Source organism: Homalodisca vitripennis, unplaced genomic scaffold, assembly GCF_021130785.1.
Source record: "Homalodisca vitripennis isolate AUS2020 unplaced genomic scaffold, UT_GWSS_2.1 ScUCBcl_6902;HRSCAF=14336, whole genome shotgun sequence".
Classification (NCBI taxonomy): domain Eukaryota; kingdom Metazoa; phylum Arthropoda; class Insecta; order Hemiptera; family Cicadellidae; genus Homalodisca; species Homalodisca vitripennis.
The window spans coordinates 2864-23992 of NW_025783011.1; the positions used below are offsets into that span (position 1 = coordinate 2864).

Here is a 21129-nt window from a genome sequence, read left to right on the forward strand (position 1 = left end):
ACATTTTGTAAAAAAAACTAAAGTATGTTTCCATGGAAACAATAAGATATTGTTATTATAATGCTCTCCATATAGTTGTGAATACATTGACATATAATAGTTTATATTTGGACTAACAGTTATGAAATGTGATACATTATAAGAAACGTCTGCGAGGCTGTTAAAATAGAGCCGCCAGTACAGAGTGACACCATTGCCAGTTCTAGGGTTAAGGAGTCTATGGCTCTTCTACATCTTTTTTTGCTGCAAGTTTAATTTGAGAACTATTTAATTTGAGAATTAATTTTACCACCATTTATTGTTGATGGTGGTGAAACTATTTTCAAATTATGCAATTCAGTAAACATGGTAAGAATAGAACAGGAATTATGCAAGGACATCATCCTCAGTAAGGATGACCTCTCATTAGGAGCGATAATATAAAATAATGTTTGGAGTGGGTAATGAACCATTGATAAAAGTTTTTTAATGTGACTGTCAGAATAATCTTTGAAGTAACAATTTTGTAATGACATTTGAGCTTTAAACACCAGGAACACAGGATTTGTAATTTTTGTATACAAACAATAATCAAATTGGTTTTATTACTTTGTAGATAAACTTAATTTCTTCAGTGGTTTTAATAGAATGAGTTATAATATTTAGTGATACTCAATAAAACACTTGTAGATTATAAGTTGTTAGACACAAGACACTTACATAATTCACTAATCTTATATACATATTATATCAGTGTAACCAACTCTGAAATAATCATTAAACTTAACCCTTGGAGTACTGGGTCTATTTTTCTTGACTTCCCTCAATGTGCAATTAATTAATTTGAACATTTATATTAATTTTCTTAAAGTTCAACTTGAATTAAGATTTCTGAAGTTATTATCATAATTTTAAAGAAGCAAAATAAAATTGAAATCCCAATTAAACTCTTCATACACAAACTCAAGCTGTAATCAATGTTCAGATGTAACATACAACATGCAATTAAACATGGCAACAGAGCTTGTCCACAGATGTCAAGAATTGCTCTATCATCCTCCCCACAAGAAAAAAAAGCCATTACATGTGCCAGTGTTCACCACAAAAATGACATTAAGTTGCTATCACAATCAGTTTTGAATTGATAAAAGGCAGCGGACAATAACGAATAGAGTGCCGCTTTTGTCTGACGTTCAGTTAAATGCATTCTAATGCATTTTATCACCAGATTATGACATTTCCTGTCATAGGTGCACGTGTGTAGTCATTTTTACCACACAGAATTTTGTGTAGTACACATGAGAAGAGTTAAGTTTAAAACTAAAGGGAAGCAAGGTATAAAATGTATAAAGCCTTTTATATAAAAAGTATAATTATGAAAATCATCATGTGAGAGTGAACAAATTATTCAAATTTAATCATTCAATACTTCTCTCTTCTTTTGGTACTTTTCTCAATACAATGGTGTGGCAACAATACATGCTATAATCAGACCATCTGTCCGCGAAGAAATTTCTTCAAATTTTTTTCATGCATCATTCATAATTCAGCCTTGAGAGATACACCTTCAACAAAGTTATACACAATATATAAATTAAATATCTTGCACTTTAGATATTTAAAAATAACCTAAAAATTTAAGTAAATATAACAAATATTCAAAAGCAAGTGTACACTTTACACTTGTTTTTTTTTAGAACAACCCAATTCATATATCAAAACTGTAGTAAATAATAAAAATTACCTAAAAAGACAACAAATTACTAAAATCTAAATAAAAACACATGTGGTATTGTTGTAATAAATTACTCAATTAAACTGAGCATTATAAAATCTGAACTATAAATTAAAAATTGCAACGGACATCTGTAATTCACAATTTACAGAAAAATAATCCAAAGATATATTTATAGTATGATTACTAGATGTAATAATAATTGAAAATTAAATAAATAATTTCTAAATCCAGCATACATTTTTTTATTTTTACATACAGCAGGACACATTTTATTTCACTGTTTCTGAACTTCTCATGAGTTATGGGAGTTGTGTGTGATGTCTCGTGATGCTATGTTGTTAGCTCTTCATAATTTTCAGAATTATTTACTAAACAAAATAAAAATAAAAGAAATAATATACAGAAAATTTCCATTATCCAAGGGTTGTTTCTCTACTTTTCAAAAATATCTCATAAATGTTAAAGTGATTTACTAACTTTCTAGTAGTAAGGTAACAGGTTTCAGTAAGCGAAAAACCATTTACTAATTACATTGAATAATATTATTTTGACATTTCAAAGTAAGCGTACAATGTTTCAAATTCCAACCTACCTGCACTTTGAGAATCAAAATACAAATCCACTCATTTACTAAGTCGCAGAAAATATGCGTGCCGACATTCCCTTGAAGTAGGTGGTATAAACTTATCATAGAAGTTCTGTATGAACTCTTGTGGTTTGAAGGCAAATTGCTGATACAGTAACAGAGCACTGGTGTTTGATGCAGACACATGAAGTGTGATGTCCTTTCCTCTACAAGTCTGCAAAATTAGATCTAATTACAATTTTAAAATGCGACATAGAATCAAAAAAGTTAAAGGAATCATTATCTTAATTCAAACAGTGGTTTGTCAGAAGGAAATTCTTTTATTTGGATTGCAGCATTATTGGTCAAAGGAACCTCTTACTCCACTTATATTTACCACTTCTTTCTGTTATTTCTTTATAAATACATACGCTGGTTCTATTAAATAATAAATTGTGTATATTTGTACATTTTGAAATATAGTCTTTGGAGCAGCATGATTGTTTGATACATTAAATTAAATTAAATGATGTATTAAATTTTATACATTAGAAGCATAATTATTTCCATAAAAAGTATTGAAAATTATTTTGAGAGTAAATGCTCCTCCACTTTTACTGCAGATGACAATATAGATCTCATTCAGAAATTGTGTGCATGAACAGAGGAAGAACAATTATTGATATTTGCCTCTGAACTCATTGATTACAAACTTGGAATCTTACATTGTATAGTAATAATTGTGATCAATTGTAACGCTATTGTAAGTTTAACGGACTGTGTGCTGACTGCCTTGGACCAGGGAGAGGCAACCTGTGGTCTGTTCTATGACCTCCAGAAAACTTTTGATTGCTTAAACCATGAAAGTTTGTTAAATAAATTGGAGTATTGTGGTATCAGAGGAGTTGCTCTCAATTGTTAGTACCTTTTTGAGGTGTCGCAGCCAGAAGAGATAGTTTAAAACAGTGCTGGCTCTGTCTTGAAATATCTATCCTGTCACAAAGAAATGAGACTTATGTCCATACTCAAAGAGATTAAGCAAGGAACTATACAAGGTGTAAGATATAAAGAAATTGACATTAAGAAACCATACTATTAGAAATAAAAAGAATGGCTGAAGAAATTTAGAGGTTTTTAGACCACAAGCCAATAGTTTTCTACGTGGATGGCTCACAAATGGAGGCCAGGTACAAAATATTCCAAGCCTTGAACTTAACAACTACTGTTTTTTTCAGGCAGAGAGCCATTAAATCAATACACTGTTAAAAAGGTAAAGTAATACAGAAAGCCAAGATCTATGTTCTTATCAGACAACCTTTGTCTAGTATCAAATCGGTAGAACATGTCTTTGAATATTTTTTGTATACTTTAGTAGATTTTTATAATAAAGAATGGCCTAAAGTAAGTTAAAAGAATTAGTTTACATCTTACGGAAATTGAAACATAGGTTTCATTTTAGCCTTAGAAATTAAAAGGACAATTTTTACAAGACATAATTCAAATTTAATATGGTTTTGTAAAATAATGTTGTGTTTAACATTCTCATAAAATGTTTTTTTCTTAATTTTTTTTGATAAGATTTTATTTATAATTTTAAGTGAATTTTTATTGTTTCATATTATTAATGGTCTCTGCTCACCAGATTTTATTTCAATTTCAGTAAAGTAAATGTAAGTCTATCTATCAGTAAAACCAAACTGAACAAATACGACAGTTAAAGCTGGTCATATTCCTTCTTGGGGAGACAATTTAATGGTTTTAATTCATCCAAATTAAACTTAAGACAGCATAACGTAAATGTTAACATGCAATAGATTTCCTGATAAAATCTTAGAATACTAAGATTGAGTGGCTCAAATGGTCTATACATTTTGGATTCCAAAGGAAAATTAGCGCAACATCTCTGATTTGCTTGCTTCTGAAATAAAAATTTAATTCATGTATTTGGCACTGTTTATTTCTGGTTTATTCTTTATATACAGTACATGGTAAAGTAAAACACTTACCATAATCAAGTGATATAGCATGAATCTTGCAATGCCGGCCCTTCTCCAACCAGGCAGGGTGAATATAAAAGAAATATAAGCATCTGATTGAGTTGCATCTGGGACCATAAATCCAAAGCCAATAACAATCCTTCGATACTCTACTACCACACTGAATTCAGGGAACTCGAGAGCTTCTGATACTGCAAGAGAGAAAGATAACTTATTTCACAGAAATACATTTTTGAAACATCTGCAGCAAGGATATATTCTGCACTAGCAATGTCAAGTATATGGCACAAGGCTCACATTCTTTCTGTATTTTAGATGCTTTGATTTCAATATGAACATAATTTGAATTAACGTTCACAGTGACGTGTATCCCATGGGGTACACACTAGACTTTAATAAACAGTGTTGTGAGCCCGATGGGGTACACGTTGCTATGCATTTTCTTATTGAGTTTTTATTGTTTGCCAGTTTTTGTGGTTTGTTAAATGTGATCCCACACTTAAATAAATACCTTAGACTACCATGTACCCCATTGGGTAAACGATTGCTTAATTTTTAAGGTAAATTAATTTTTTAGGTACCCGTGGGGTGCACAGAGAAAATTTGATAAAATATGCTTACATGCATTTCTCATTACACTTAAGACGTTTAACGTAAAAAAAATTAAGGTTTTTTACTATTATTATTGAAAAATTCGACAGCAAATAAAAGTCTGGAAATAGCCGCTTTCGTTGTGAACGTGTTAAGAACAAACAACTGTAATCACTGTAACAGTTGCAAAGTTTGGTGTGTTGTATAGTGAAAAAATTCATTGCTCATATTGCTAAACCAGGTGCAATAACGGTTTAAACCTAACATTTCTCTTTAAAATCTTATGTATTTTACCATATTAATGTTGTTATTAAATAAACTATTGTGAAATACCAAATTTTTGCAGCCCAATTATCCTTGGAGATAATCAAATAGTACAAACTGGCCTATATAAATCATGTGCGGTATCGTGTGTCTCGGGCTGTAAACATCCTAACTAATATTAGAAATGTGAAAGTGAGTTTGTTTGTTATGCTTTCATGTGTAAACTACTGGAACAATCGTTCTGAAATTTTACATGAATATTCTTAGATTCCCTGGTTAACATATAGGCCTTTTCTTATATTGAATATCTCCCCTGGGCTACGCCCCACTAGTTACCTATAAAAAAAATCATGACATTGATAGTTCTACTAGAATTACTAGAAATTCTTACCAAATTCACGTACCTATTGCTAGGTTAAGTAAAACTAAATTCTCTTATGAAATTGTTTGCATAAGGCTAATAGACTGCACCTTTTTGCCCATTATAGTAGCTTCAATAGTTTTAGGAATATTTTATACAATTGGCTGTTGAACAATGCTTTTTACAAAATTGATGAGTTCTTTAAAAGTGATATATCTAGTCTAGTCTTCCAAAGTTAGTCTGTAGGTATTTTTATCTGTATATGTTAATTGCTTTTATTTCTATGTATCTGTATGATGTAGCCTATTGTACATATATGTGTTTAATGACCAAATATATGACTTATGACTTAAGATTGTGGTCATAACAAATTTTACAAATGAATATTTCAACCATTTTCTAAGATGCATAACTGAACAAAGTTTCCAACTCAAAGGAAATTTCAGGGTGTTACTTTTGACAACAAACACCATGTTCCATACCATGGCCAAAATCTACCAATCAACTGAGCAAAAAAAAATCATCACATTCATAGTGTGCATTAGACCCTTTACAGTTGCTTTAGGTCTACTTGCTTCTAATGTAGAACAATCCATGCATTTTCAAGAAGTGAATTATTTTACAGGTCAATTTTATGGCACCCACCATGAGTTCTTAAAGTGAAACAATAGCGTGATAATCATATTTTAGTTGTGTTTCTGTTCAATTCAAGAACATAAACTTCAGTGTATTGATCATCTTGGATTTCTTAGCAGTGAACACATCATAATTATACAACCAATCTAACAACTTCTTCAAATTGCATAAAACTGCATCTTTCGGTAGCATATTATTTCAGTATTTTTTTCTGCATCTTTAACAGCTTTGGCTTGTGTTGTGGTCCACTCTAGAAGCTGTATTGGTTTTGTCATCATATATTTACTCCCCATCCACAATATCCGAGCAAAACATTTTTACAAAATACTTCCCAGAGATCTTTCTTCTTGGGCACAATAATAATTAATTGATTCAGATCTAATTCATGTACTTTGTTTTTTGTGTATGTAATGCCTGAAGATAAATTCCTTTTTTATATTTTAGAATCCACACAAATCTTTTATATGTACCCGATAAGGTAGAACAAATTTATTAAAAATATGAACCTGTTCAAGCGTGTTTGTTATTATTTAAAAAATTATTTGAAAACAAAAATTTAAATCAATTTTAACAGTATACTTAGTTTTTCTTTTTGTGATCAGAACAGAATTTGTTATCTTTTTTATATTTTTGATTACATACACCTTTTATACTCATTATATTGTAATAGGGTAGTAAAAAGCAAATCAATGTTTGAAGACCCATATGATGCATTCTCAATAAACTACAATCATTTTATAATATGTTGATTAATCAAATCAACCATCTATACAGATGAAACAGCCATTGCAAATGTTGAAATGAGTGACATCAAAAACTACTGCAAAGCACTTCTATGTGAGGCTGCCATTAAAAAGAATTCACAATAAATGATGCTGCTTCTATATACTTAACCTCTATAAAACACTAGGAAGACATAAACAACTCCTTGTTTGAAGTAGAACTAGTATCAGTGACTCCCCTCCCACCAATGGGAATAATCATCACTTCTAAAATACCTATTGAATGCATCTGGACAAGTTTGGCAAATGAGCCAGTTTCTCAACTTACAAAATGGGATATCTCATTATACAAACCAGTTGGTAAGATATGATAAAACCAACTGTACTAGTCTTTATGGTCATATAGACCTCATAAAGTAAAGCATCATTTTGAGGCCCACCAAGAAATTATCTTGGAATATAAACATAAACACAGATAATATGGAGGGGGGGAGATGAGGAGGGAGAGAAAATACTAATTTTAATGATTGCTCGATAAAAATCAAATTAAATTAGCTTGTGTAAGGTTTCTGCCATATAAATGGTTTCACTATGATAATTGTGCTTTTCTCAAAGCATCCAATAAACTTTCAATTGGCTAGTGAAAGGATTTTCAGGAATGATAAAAGACAATTACAGTTTTCAGAGACACACATTAGATTCCTTTTAGGCAAATATTAAAGGTACTTATAAAATCTATGAATGCAAAGAAATATCTTACATACTGTGAAATCATTAGTAATTATACAGAAGATTAGTTCATGTTTTGAAACAATGATAGTATTTAAATGAGTGTAATTATAATACAAGACAAATTCTAAATAATAAAAACTATAATAGATTTAACATTTTAAAATACCTTAACAACAACATTACTTTTTACAAATTAGACTCTTAAAGCCTACAAACCAATGAAATGAGATATTAAATTTACAACTTTTTAAAAATATATGAATCAAGAAATAGAATATTATAAAATTATGGTAAAATTGATGACATACAATTTGGAATACATATAATGTAAAATGTTACTCTGATTTATTCAACGTTCATTTAATTGATATAAATTGAGCTCTTTCAAGTTTTATGTTGGCATGATAAACTTTTTTGTGTCTTCTGGTTGGTACGTGGTTACTGAAGATCTCAGCATGACTTCCTTTTTTGAAGTTTCTGGTAACGTTGTTATTGTTCTTCAGACAGGAAGGTGTTGGATTCTCATCAGCATTGCATGTTTATATGCACTAGATGTAACAGTCTACATCCTCTATAAGTTTTAAGTTACTTTATATTTTTATAATTTAAAATTACTACAGCCAATAAAAAAACATGGGTTGTATTTTTTGAAAGCAATGTCTGCCACGTTCCTTAAAGAAGTTGGGGTCTTAGCATGTTTTATCTTATGCTATGTACATGAAAGTAGTAAAGGAGGATCAGTAGCAATACTGTAATTATTGATGTCCAAGCAAGGAATGGTGTGTGTTATTAAATATGTTTTCTTCTTGAAGACTGTTTTGAAATAGTTTTTCCTTTGATTTTATGTATGATGCATGTCTTAACACTATTCTTAGTAAATTCAAATCAGTGATGTATAGATGGATAGTTGGCACTTTCTGTGATTTTTTTTGTAACGTACCTAAATGTTCAACTGTTTTAACTATCTGTTATTGTACTATTTATATTTGCTATTGAATCTTTTATTATTTATTCCTTGGTAAATCAATTATTAATTTACTTTCTGGTGAATCTGTTAATCTGTATTTATTGCTGATTGTCCTTGCTTAGTTAAATGTAGTTAAGCTACTATTGTTTCATCTCAACCAGTCAGGTTTTTTACTTGAATTAACATTTAATTTAATATATTGTGAGCTAATATTTTATTAAAGCTTTGTGACGATTTCAATGCATTTTAATGATGTTATGATGACTAATAAAGATTCTTGATTTGGATTTTCTTGTCTAATTGAAGTGAACAATAATAATTTGGGAGTAAATTTAGTTATATGGGATCTGTTAGGTAGGAGCTGGGTAATATAAGGTAGAATGGTTTGTGGAAAACAGGTGAAACTACAATATTCTCTGAGGATTGTTAAATTTTGTGCTGTGAGGATGCTGTGGAGGAAACAGAGGTATTGGTCACTGACTGTTAGTCCTGGGCAGTGAACATAGTGGAAAAGGGTGTTGGTACAGTTGATGTTGTCTGGAAGGATGGCTATGGTGGCTCATTCAGTGTCCATGATCCAATGATTTCTCTTGGATGAGGTAGTATAGTATAGTATAGTCTTGCCAATGCAGTGAAATATATATATATATATATATATATATTTTTTTTTTTGGAATACATTGTATGAAAAAGAAAATTGTTGTAGAGAATTTTAATTTTTGGGTGGATGTATTATTGGGAGATGGAGTATAATGTATGTGATTTTAAGGTTTAATAAAGTGGCATTTTTGCTGTAGGAGTTATTAGGTAGGGTTTGGTGAGGTTAAAATTAGTGGATTAATGTCTAACTCATTAGGATTTAACCCTGTTAATTAGGTCTAGTTGTAATAAGTATAACTTGACATAGAAATTAATATTTCATAGACATAGTTTGTGTATTTGTTAATATAAACATTATGTGTCCTTATGCATATTGAATGGCTACCTGTTGTGATAAACCCTACTTCTGTTCTCTCCAGGTCCAGAAGCAATGTTCATCCTGTCAGTGTCTATATTATAACAAAGTGTAGACAAAGCAAGGAGATGGATGTCACTCTTAGAAGTCTGTACATGACACCGTGAGTTGGTATGAGACTGTTGTATTTGTGTCTATTGTATCACAATCGGTTAATGTTGTCTCAGGAGCGTGTGATGTGGACTTGTACAAGTCCTTACTCTTGAGTACAACTAGAATTTTCTTTGTTTGTAATTTAGTGTTGAATTAGCTTCTTTCACTCACATGAGGAAATGTTTTTAATACCATTACATTTGATTTTTTAAATATTAATGATACATTGTTTTGAAGGATTAAATTATAGTAAAAATAATAGTATTATTTCATGCTGCATTATCTGAAAGTTTTTTCATATGGAACTTTCAGCAAATTACACATTAAATTAAACATTGTGAACTGAGTCTTGTCTCGGGCAAATGCTAGAGTAGTAATTGATACTAATCTTATATTACCTAGACTCTGAAGTTTCCTCTTTACACAGAGACTAGGATGGGAACACTCTGATTCACAAGATAAACACATATAAATAAATGAACTGTAATACATGTAGAAAATAATTTAAAAAAAATTAATATACATCCAATATTTTTTCATTTGGATATACAGATTAGATGTATACTACAAAGGCATATTATAATACAGAAACTAAATTGGATACCACTCTGTTAAAATGATTCTAGGATATATATTTCTGTTAACTCCCCACTTACATAAATTAATTTTTATAATTAATAACACACAAAATAATTATTTTATTACTAAGATTATGAACAAACGTTTATATTTAAATTTAAAATTTGATAATTAAAAAAATATATTTACATTATTTAATGTATATTTAGTTAAAATGCTAACCGTCAATTCCAGGCCAGAAATGAATTTCACAGAGTCTGTTGATGGCTTTCACATGTCGCTTCTGTACGTACTTGTATACAATGGGACGTCTCTTGTACAACCTGTTCTGCTTGTAACATATCTCTGATAGTAGCTGAAGCCTAGGTGGCACCGTTTCTCGGTCAATCACAACGAATGGTTTGAGTGTTCTACAGAAAGTGCATACAATTAAAATATTTTATATCATATCAGCATGTTTTGTACTCATTAAAATCAATAATATATTGTATTTTATCTCAATACAAGTACAGTAAAACCTGTGATATCCAGCCTCATGTTTTGCGAGGAGGGAATGTTATAAAGGCAAACTCAATCACTTTCTCACATACATTGGGTGGTGGGGGGGAGGGTGAGTTTAGAGACAATGACCTTTATGAAACTGCAATATCAGTGTCTTTGTGCCAGTTTTTGAACATACATCATGACGTATTGTAGTTCTGGAATAGTTAATTTTTTAATAAGTTCAGATCTGAATTTTAAATATTCTACATTACTGTACTAAAGATTTCATTTCTTCTAAAATAAATTTGTATTTATGCCCTTTTAAATTATGTTTTATTTTACCTACATATTTTAAAAAAAATCCAGTGCATTAATTTAGTTTTAAAGTTACAAGTACAATAAACCTTTGCTCATAAATTTCATGGGAAAACGTCTAGTAAGGTTGAGTAGGCTATTCAATCAAAATTTTTATAATTGTGTAATGCCTTCAATGAGTAAATAAAACATTGGCAGTGCATTTGGAATAAATAACTTATTTTCTTATTAAAATTAATTCCATGTCCGGCTTTGACTATATCTAGCCTACCCTGTTGCCACATTACGCTGGATATGACAGGTTTTACTGTGTGCTGTTGCACGATTCTCAACCTCCTGTTTGATTTTAATGAAATGAAATTATTATTTTTGTAATATGCACTACAAAATTATCGACAAAGCCACAATTGAGCATTCTGCTAAGTTATCATAGGCTACATTATGATAAAATATAATGTAATGAATGGGTTACATTTTTTACAGATAAATAAATAGATAAAGCTTTTTGATGTTTCCACTGAATAGGGTAAATCACTTATACTAATTGGAAATGACAAAGGGCTAAACCTCTCTGTAAGACTACATGAGACTACCAGAACCTACTTCAACCAGATACCATTTACACATACTTTCTGTATACAGTGTTTAGATAAGCATCAAAGAATAAATGTGGCATGCCTTGAATGCCATAATATTGTAATTTGCCTGAACATATGTTGTGACACACACAGAACAATGACCTTGCTCAGATCACAAGTGCTGCCTGAACATAGGCCTTATTTTCAAAGATTAATAAAACATCTGTAATTATTTTTTTGCTTCTGGAATATATAATGTCCTTTAGTCTAGTGATTGCAAATGTGGGTAATGAACCTACGTTTCAAACACGGACACGTAGGGAGGTGATAGATGTGACCATGATGATGGAGGGTATGTTTAATCTGATACATGGCTGGCACTTGTCCGATGAGCCCTCCCTCTCTGATCATGCTTATATCTGCTTTAAAATTGGAGAACTGGTACTTGTAAAAGGTTAGTACAGGAATCCAAGAAACACAGACTGTGTATCATATAAGGAAAATCTCAGAGCATAACTAGAATCTGACGGTAGTAATCGGAAACGGATTCACAACACAGTGCAGCTGGACGAATCTGCCGACAATTTGACTTCTGCAATTGTGAGGTCTTTTGATCTCAGTTGTCCTGTTATTAACAATAGAAGATCGAAGTAGCCTATGGTGGAGCTCTGAACTGGCCACTTTCAGGAAGAGAGTCGGGGTTTTATTCAGGAGAGCAAAATCTTGGGTACTTGGGAGACTTACCACGAGGCTCTTGCAATGTACAACTGCAAAGTCCATATGGCTGAGGGATTAGCCTGGAAGAAAAATTGAAAGTGTGCAAGGCTTCAGAAGCTACTAGCAAAAAATCCCATCTTGTTGCTTGGTGGTCACAGGGACGTGTTTATACCAAAGCAGGAAAGGGCTAGCCTGAATCGATCTAAGTCCTTTAAGCTGATATGTCTGCCCTCCTTTCTTCTCAAAACCATGGAGAAGATGGTTGCTAGGTTTGTTTGGGAGGGATCTTTTTTGGAGCGACCTCTATATCTAAATCAGCATGCCAGGAAGATACTTCAGGAAGATCATGCGACACAGCCCAGTATCAACTGTGGTATGCAGGATTGAGAAGACACTGGCAGTACAAGAAGTAGCCATAGGTATTTATCTGGTTGTCAAAGGAACCTTTGACAATCCAAGCACTCAAGCGATTGTCAATGCGGTCTTGGTGGTAAAATATCGATAAGGGCCTTACTCACAGACAGGGTGGTTACTGCCACTCTTATGGCCACAAATATCGGTGCAAGGAATTCGAAGGGCTGTCCCCAGGGTGGCGTTCTTTCTCCTCTCCTGTAGAACCTTGTTGTGGAGGACCTGCTCATGTCTTTGAACAGCAGTGGTGTCTGCAGAGGGAGAGGGGCACACAGATGATGATTCTTGTGAGTGGCAAATTCAACACAACAGTCACGGAACTGACCAATGCTGCTTTGAACATGGTGCGGAACTGCGGTGATGGAATGGGCCTTAGTGTCAACCCCACCAAGGCTGCTGTGGTTGTCTTTACTAGGATGTGTCACTTGGAGGGTACTAGTTCATTCCTATTGAGAGACTTTTCCATTGAGTTAAAGTCCAAGGTTAAGTACCTGGGTGTGATCCTTGATACCCTGGATTGTTGGTGCAGCTCTGGATTGTTGCCTCAACCTCACTCCCCTGAATATTTTCATTCGGGCTATGACCATGAGGAGTGCCTACTTTCTTCAGCAGGCAGGATTTTGGTTGGCCTCATACTGCAACAGAGGGCACTGAAGAATCAGCATCCTGATTCAGGAGAATGTTCTGCAAATTATCTCTGATCAGATGCCACAAACATTTTCCTTTGATTAATCATTTAGGATTGTTATAACTCCTAAAGACGATTGGTCGGAGGGAAGGGAAGCTATTCCACCAGTGGGGCTTGAATGGTTTACAGACGGCTCTAAAACAAAAAGTGGCACAGGTGCTGGAATTGTGGGGATGAGACCATGAAGGGAACTGGTGGTCCCTATAGGTCCTTATCCCACAGTCTTTCAGACAGAAGTCGCAGCCATTATGAAGTGTGCTCATAAGAATCTTGGTCTGCAGTATAGTAGTAAGACAACAAACATGTTCACAGATAGTCAGGCAGCACTGATGGCACTGGACTCTTGTGTGTTCAACTCCATACTTGTCTGGGATTGCTATCAAGTTGTTTCTTCCCTCACCAGAATCAACAATGTGACTGTTTGTTGCGTTCCTGGTGATGAGGGGATACCTGGGAATAAAAGAGCTGATACTCTGGCCAACCTGGGCTCAGCGTCCAATATAACAGGACCTCAACCATTCTGCGACATTTATAAGTGTGGATCCTTTGGAGCTGTCTCGAAATGGGTTCACGCTGAACATGAGAATAGGTGGCTGCATCCGGGTCTGAAAATGAGCAGAATGGTTCTACAGTCCCCTTCCTCTATGGTGGCGTCTGACTTTCTCTACTAAGTCGATCAATATCTTCTCAGGTTATGAGTCTGATTGCAGGATATGGTCACCTGAGGAAGCATCCATTCACAGTCTGCATCCTTCGGGAGGGGGGTCCGCTTTGTAGATTGTGTGATGAACAGGAGGAAAACTGCTGAACACCTACTCTTTGATTGTCCTGCAAAAGCAAGGGGGAGGTAACCCCTTGTAAATCTTTGGTAAATTGGACAAAGGTAGTGAATTTCCCCAGGAGGACTTGATAGGTTGTTTTTGCCGGTTTGTTGAACCACTGAAACCGTAGACTGGTAGACCTCATGGTGTGCTTCCGGGGTGCGCAAAAAGGCCCTTGAGGCTTAAGTGGATAGCAAAGGCCACCCCATAGAAGAAGAAGCCTCATGTTACTGAATGTGTAATATACTACCTTGATCAAACCAATTGATAAAAACCGAACTATTTAAATTCTACTAATAGTAAAGAGATTAATTTCCATATAGAAGGCACATAGATCCTTTGAATTATAATTAACTTTTTATTGGCGACGATGATATGGAGCCTTGTGAAACACTTAATATTTTTTAGGAACTAAAATTGATAAAAATTTGAAATTTCATTAGCACGTAGATAAGATCTGAAGGAAATTGAGCTCCAGTATTTTTGTCCTAAGGAGCTTATCAAGACAATCTAACCAAATATGCTCTGCTGATTCCTCCTCTTCTCAACAGAATCTACATTCGTCAGCCTGGCTAAGGTCTACCCTCATAGGATGTTTCCTTAGGGGGCCATGTCCTGTCAACATCCCTAATATCAGTCTTATATCATCTTTATTCTGATCCAAGAGAGCTGCCCACCCTTGAACGTAAGGAGAGATAAACATTTTGGATAGTCTTAATCCTGAGGTTCTACTCCAATTAATGTTTTTTATCCTCTTTTCCCAATCTTTGACAAGAGCTGTTATAGAAAGCTATCCCGCAACCTGGCTCAGGCCCCACTATTATGGACTCCACTCCCCTTTTTGGCGAGGACTTTTTCATTTCCATGAATGCCCTCATGACCCGGCACTCAACTGAATGTAACTCTGTTATTCGTTGCAGCTCAGCTAGAGCATTGTTACATTCACAGACTGCTTTCGAGTCAAACGAAGAGGTATCAAGTGCCTTTAGTGCAGCCTGACTATCGGAAGTATCAATTGTTTTAATCCTTTTGTCTGCTTTTGTATAAGTCTTCTGGAGCATGAGTCTATTACCATGACTTCCGCTTGAAAGACTGTGGCATATTTTCCCAGGGGCACTGCTAAGTTAACTCTTGATCCGTATATTCCGTATCCTGCCCTAGAGTCAAGGCGTGAACCATCTGTGTAAAACTTCAGGACTCTTTTTGTAGGGTAGGTCCCCTTTTTAATCCATTTCTCCCTTCCATCAATAGAGACCGTATATAGGTTTTCAAAGGAGTATGTTTTAACCATTACATCTGACACATTGGTTAGCATTTCAGCCTCAGGAAATTGGTGGCCAATTCCCTGGCTTGTTCCTGAGAATAACCTCTTTTCCTAAACCAAGCCATTCGTTTCCTGGTGGCTCCACACAGTTTAGGAAGTTCTGGGAGTGGCATTTCGGCTTTAGCTTCCTCACCCTTTGGTTGTTGCCCTCCAGTATGACGTCTTCTTCAGATGTATCGACTCTAGCTGATTCGGGGGTTTGAGGACTTCTACTAGGATGTCCGCCTGTCTTTTATGTTTGTTCAGGACAGCTAGGGTCAGAACCCGTCACTGTCCCCTCTATTTTTGTGGGTTTTCATCCACTTTTTGAATGCTACTAGAGCTCTCTGTTTTGTTAAAATTTGTTTGTATTTCTTTACTCATTTTGTTCCCACGAGTAGCGGAGATCTAAAGGTCACCCCAAGCATTATCCCCCTCTACTTGGGGAAGGCTATGTTTAAACTGGAGATCGCCAGGTATCCAGAGTTCGCATATTAACAAACAAGCACACCCTTGATCACGCAGCCCTCGGCATATGCTGTTCCACCTTGGCTTGGATAAAGAAAGAAATTTAGGTTTAGTATAGAAGAGTATAGTTGGAATCATATTTTTAGGAAGTTTTCCCGATAGGTGAGAGTAGTACAAAATGAAAAATGAGTGCGGTAAGCTTAGTCAGAAAGAAGCCCGCCAGATCAGCTCAGCCTGATTGGAATAATCAAAGAAGACAAGATTTGGATCAGGCAGTTCCCAGGTGCACGTGCACGAAAAAACAGCACTTGAAAAGAGAGAAGATGGCTGTGTTCAATTCAATTGCATTCATGGACGCTCTGGCTTGGCACATGTGTTGGGGTATGAAGACCCCACCACTTTCACTCCCCATTAGCACCGTATGGAATCTCCCCGTGGTTTCTCTATGGAATTGCAATTTCGGGGCATGAAAACACACAAAACACTTTGATTTGAAACTACAAAAAAAAGCAGTCACTTCTAAAAAACATTTTTTCCTGCAGATTTCTATTCATACAAAATAAGATCCTCATGTTTCCCTCTACCTACATTCTCTCTTCTGTCCTGTTTGTTAGGAATAACATCTGCACTGTGATTAGGCCACAATATCACAGTTTGAGGAACTTACATTCTCTCTTCTGTCCTGTTTGTTAGGAATAACATCTGCACTGTGATTAGGCCACAATATCACAGTTTGAGGAACCTACATTCTCTCTTCTGTCCTGTTTGTTAGGAGTAACATCTGCACTGTGATTAGGCCACAATATCACAGTTTGAGGAACAACAATAACATGGACATACTTCCACATAAAACCATCTTTAAAACATTTGTTTGACATAAAACAGAGTAAGATTTCTCAATTTTCTGTTGGACAATTTAAGGTGTGAAACTGACAACAATAAGTTCAAAAAGGAATGAAATATGTTGCTTCTGGAACAGTGCACTTGTAGTGAGGAAGAGTTATTGTCTCATAAGCCTCCGCTTTACTTACATGTTTATTTATGAGACTATATTATTGGTAATTTCTATTGTTGCAGAACTTGTATTGACATTATTATGCAGTTTTTTTAATGTCAAATAATAAAGATTCTCTTGAGATTGAGTTAGTACAAAATAAGTAAAAATTTCATACTGGGTCTAAATTCAGCTTCAAATGCCTGCCACTCATCATATCACATTTGCATTGAAAACTGAAAATTGATTGGTTGAACCACTTTTGCAAATTTTAACAGTTTATGGCCAATTCACTTTTAATACAGTATCATTTCCAAAAATCAGCAAATTTCATCATATTTGAACTGCTCATCAAATCCGTATAAAGCAAGAAGAAAAAGAAAAATAATGACATCTTCTTATAACTTTTCATAGAAAAAACAACCTAAATAAGAATACAATTTTACTGATTCAAATAAAAAATATAAATTACACAAACTTATATAGGTTCAAATCATAACTAAAATTTATTTGAAGACATACAGTGTTTTATTTACTGTAAGGGTATTTTTTAACCATCTCTTACTCTGTCTCAGTTTGTCTTTCAAACAAATTTGTTTTCACATTAGAATTGTAATACGTACAATGTGACACTTATTGAATTGTATGTAATATATAAATCGTATAAATATATAAGTAAAGAATGTTTTGAGTTTCTTTTCCTAAGGATTTGCAACAAAGATGAGAAAGGGAATTAATTTACCTTATAAGAAGACATAATTGATTTTTCATGACATTCTGCACATACACGTTTTTTTTCCTATCCATTGTATTACATAAATGGAAAAGTGCCATCCATTCATAAAATGTTTTCAACCAGAGCTTCAATGTAGTGTTTGTATAAGAATTTTACTAAGTATAACAGTCTGATTGAGGAACAAGAAGAATTGATTATATCCTGTCTGATATTTTCAAATGATTTTACCACCAATTTTAAGTGTAAAAGCAAGGTTGGTTATCAAATGTAGATTTCCTTTTTATGATCTGGATTTATGACTATCTAGATCCTAATCACTAATGTGTTTCATGTGATTAGTGCGTTTTTGATGAGAAGCTGGTGTTATTTCTTCAAGAACTTGGATAGGATAAGCTAATTGTGATAAATATACTTTTCTATGTAGATTTTGTTAATAAAAAACGTAAATCTATTAGATCTAATATCGCTTTCAAATATACGACAGTTGGTGTTCAATTTAGCCAAGAAGGTCAAGGAGGCAAGGAGTTAAGCTTAATATATAATAGTAGATATGTGTCCCATCAATGTATCCCACACAGCAAGTCAACATTATTGATTCAAAGTTAGTTTTGTATAACAATTCAAGCATATTTTCATATATTACAAATAATGATGTAAAAATCTGTTCCGGACCAGAACTTTACTTTATATTCTACCAATATTTGACTCTATCATTATAAAAAGATAACAAGGGGAGCTTAAATAAAACTGACCTGCATGTATATGGAGCAAACAACACAAGTATAAGCAGGTTGTTTTTCAAGTATTATATAATCTTCATTAACATCTTCATATTTATTGACTACCTAAAACAAAATGGTAAGTTTATTCTGTGAATAAATAAACCATTCAGCCCTCAATAAGCCAAGGATGTGCATAAACACAAAATTACGACATATCTATTTATTTACTTTTTAACTTCTTGCACACAGCATAAATGTTTACTGAACCATAAACAAGGAGCAAAAGCTTAGACCCATTGCGACCCTCACATCTGAGATTCTTGAATGCAGTATCAAGTAGTATTAGAATATATCAAGCATTCCCACAAGGATAGGTCTTGGGTCCTGTCCTTTACTTGATTTATTTGGATAACTTCCATTTCTCAGCCTCTAATGTGAAAATCATTCAATGCGTAGATGACATGACTCTCCCGTTTCAGAGCCAACTTCTTTGGAGATATAAACCTTTATTGATGTTAACTCCAGCACACAAAATTGTCCTGTCAAAATAATGTCAAAACTAATCATGGAAAGACAGATTACATCAACTACTGTATACATAGGTTGAATAGGGATGAAACCCCAACAGTAATGGTAGATGACATTGTTCTAGAGGAAATCGATTCTGCTAAGTTTCTAAGAATACACCTAGGTAGGAGTTCACTTATAAATTAATATTTCCATACCTGTCCTACGGAATTTCCCTGTGGGACATTAGAATCATGTTGAAGTGCCTTCAGGGAGCTCACCTCGCTAACTCACTCACACTTGTATAATTTAGAAATCACATTTTATTATCAATTCAAGTGTATATTGACACAAGGCACGATAAGGTACACACAGATAAGTGACAAGAGCTTGGGAGTGCTTTCGAGCCCCCCTGAGATACTAAATTTAGAAATCAATAAAAAAAGTTCAAATCCCAATTAAAACACTATTTGGTGTTCTGCGCTTTTTACTCAGTTGATAAGTTCATGAAGCATACTTTATATTTATATTTGTGGCAGTGTTCAATCCTGAGGGTTGATCCCACGAATGTTTGCATGTATGAATGTACGCCTGCGTGCAATTGTTGGAAAGTAGAGTAAATAGATCACTTTTGGGTTATTTAACATAGACGATTGAAATTCCACCTCTTCTATTTCTCTATTGAAATTAAAAAATTGATAACATCGGTCTATTGAGATTCACTCTCCATGCCAGGATGTTCTCTGCTGGGGGCAGATGAGACGCCTCCCATTCTGACATTTATTTGTATATTTTAATATGGCTCACTGAGGGTGAAATTAAAACAAATTAATTTATGTTTTATAGGCTATTATGTACAATGGAATTAAGAAGGTGTATAATTTTTTAGTCTATATCACTTTGATAGTTGACTGATAAAAATATCCTGGCAAGCCTACGCTCAGACTCAGCCTATGTAGTGTCTAATCACAACGCTAAAAGATTCTTAAAATCAAGTTCAACATAGTTACTAACAACTAATTTGTTACTAACATAGTTACTCTATCAATTACAAACTAGGACTTGCTGATAAGTAAACTTTCATACAAGATTATCCAATCCTGGCTGTGGAAACAGTACAAGTCTCACAGTAACCTTTAGAACCAAAAAATAAACAATGCATGATTTTTTTATGTAAACTCAATTTTATTTTATTACTATAACTAACAAATATTGTAAATAATAATCATGTTTTAGTTCCAAGTACCTGGCATAGTTAAAAACAACACTTACCAGGTTATATGCTGCAGACTTTTTCTTACATAAATATGCCAATTTGTGGTAATATCTGCGAATCCATGGTGGAACTTGATCATCATCTAAACTATCAATAGTGTTTTTTAACTCTTTTAGTAGTAATTCCATGTCACATAATCTGAAATAAGAATTTGATTAATCTACTATCAAAATTTGGTATGATGAATAAACTACACTAGTGGTTGTATGCAATGGTGTTAGAATAACTTAAGAAATACAAATATTTTTTAAACTGTATGGTATACTAACACAGGTGGAAGCAAGGGGAAAAGATTTCCCCTACCTCTTACCAGTAGATTGGGAGGAGCGTTGAGGTGCAGGCAGTACGGTTTGGGAAAAAATATAGTTATTTTCAAATAAGAGTTTATATGAACATTTTGATACGTTCTTAAAAACTATACAATAACACTAATGTATTTGATTAAAATATGTGCTAGATATAGCTAACAAAAAATAAATTTCATAAAATATTTTTATTTATTTTTTTTTTTTTAAAGGAGAGGCCGATCCCCTTTTAACACGTTCGCTACCGAGCGTCACGTATGTGTGACGCATGGGTGTTTCTAGTGGACCAAATACGAAACGTGTAGTTTCACTACAGGCCAGTGCAAAAGTAAACTACCATAACCTCAGACTGAAACTCTTTTTTTGTTAAAACTCATTTATATTTCAAATTTATGTCAATTAAAAAATGCTTAATTTACTATATTAACCATTTTTTTAGTTCTAAGGTTCTTTTTTTACGTCACGCATGCGTGACGTCGGGCCACAGCGTTGTGATAATCTGCTGCAGACCGACCGTCACATATGTGTGACTGTCAAGAAAAATGTGTATTTAGAAAATCTATTAC

General features: G+C 33.7%; 1 protein-coding gene across 1 annotated transcript; it reads right to left on the bottom strand.

Moving 5' to 3' along the window:
• Positions 1-1333: 1333 nt before the first annotated feature.
• Positions 1334-12973, bottom strand: LOC124373986 (cysteine-rich protein 2-binding protein). Its single transcript, XM_046832292.1, has 5 exons — positions 12855-12973; positions 10462-10649; positions 4289-4470; positions 2310-2517; positions 1334-1544 (listed from the first exon to the last, which is right to left on the bottom strand). The coding sequence occupies exons 1-4, from the start codon at positions 12971-12973 to the stop codon at positions 2341-2343; spliced, it is 666 nt and encodes a 221-aa protein (XP_046688248.1). The 3' UTR covers positions 1334-1544; positions 2310-2340.
• Positions 12974-21129: the final 8156 nt, after the last annotated feature.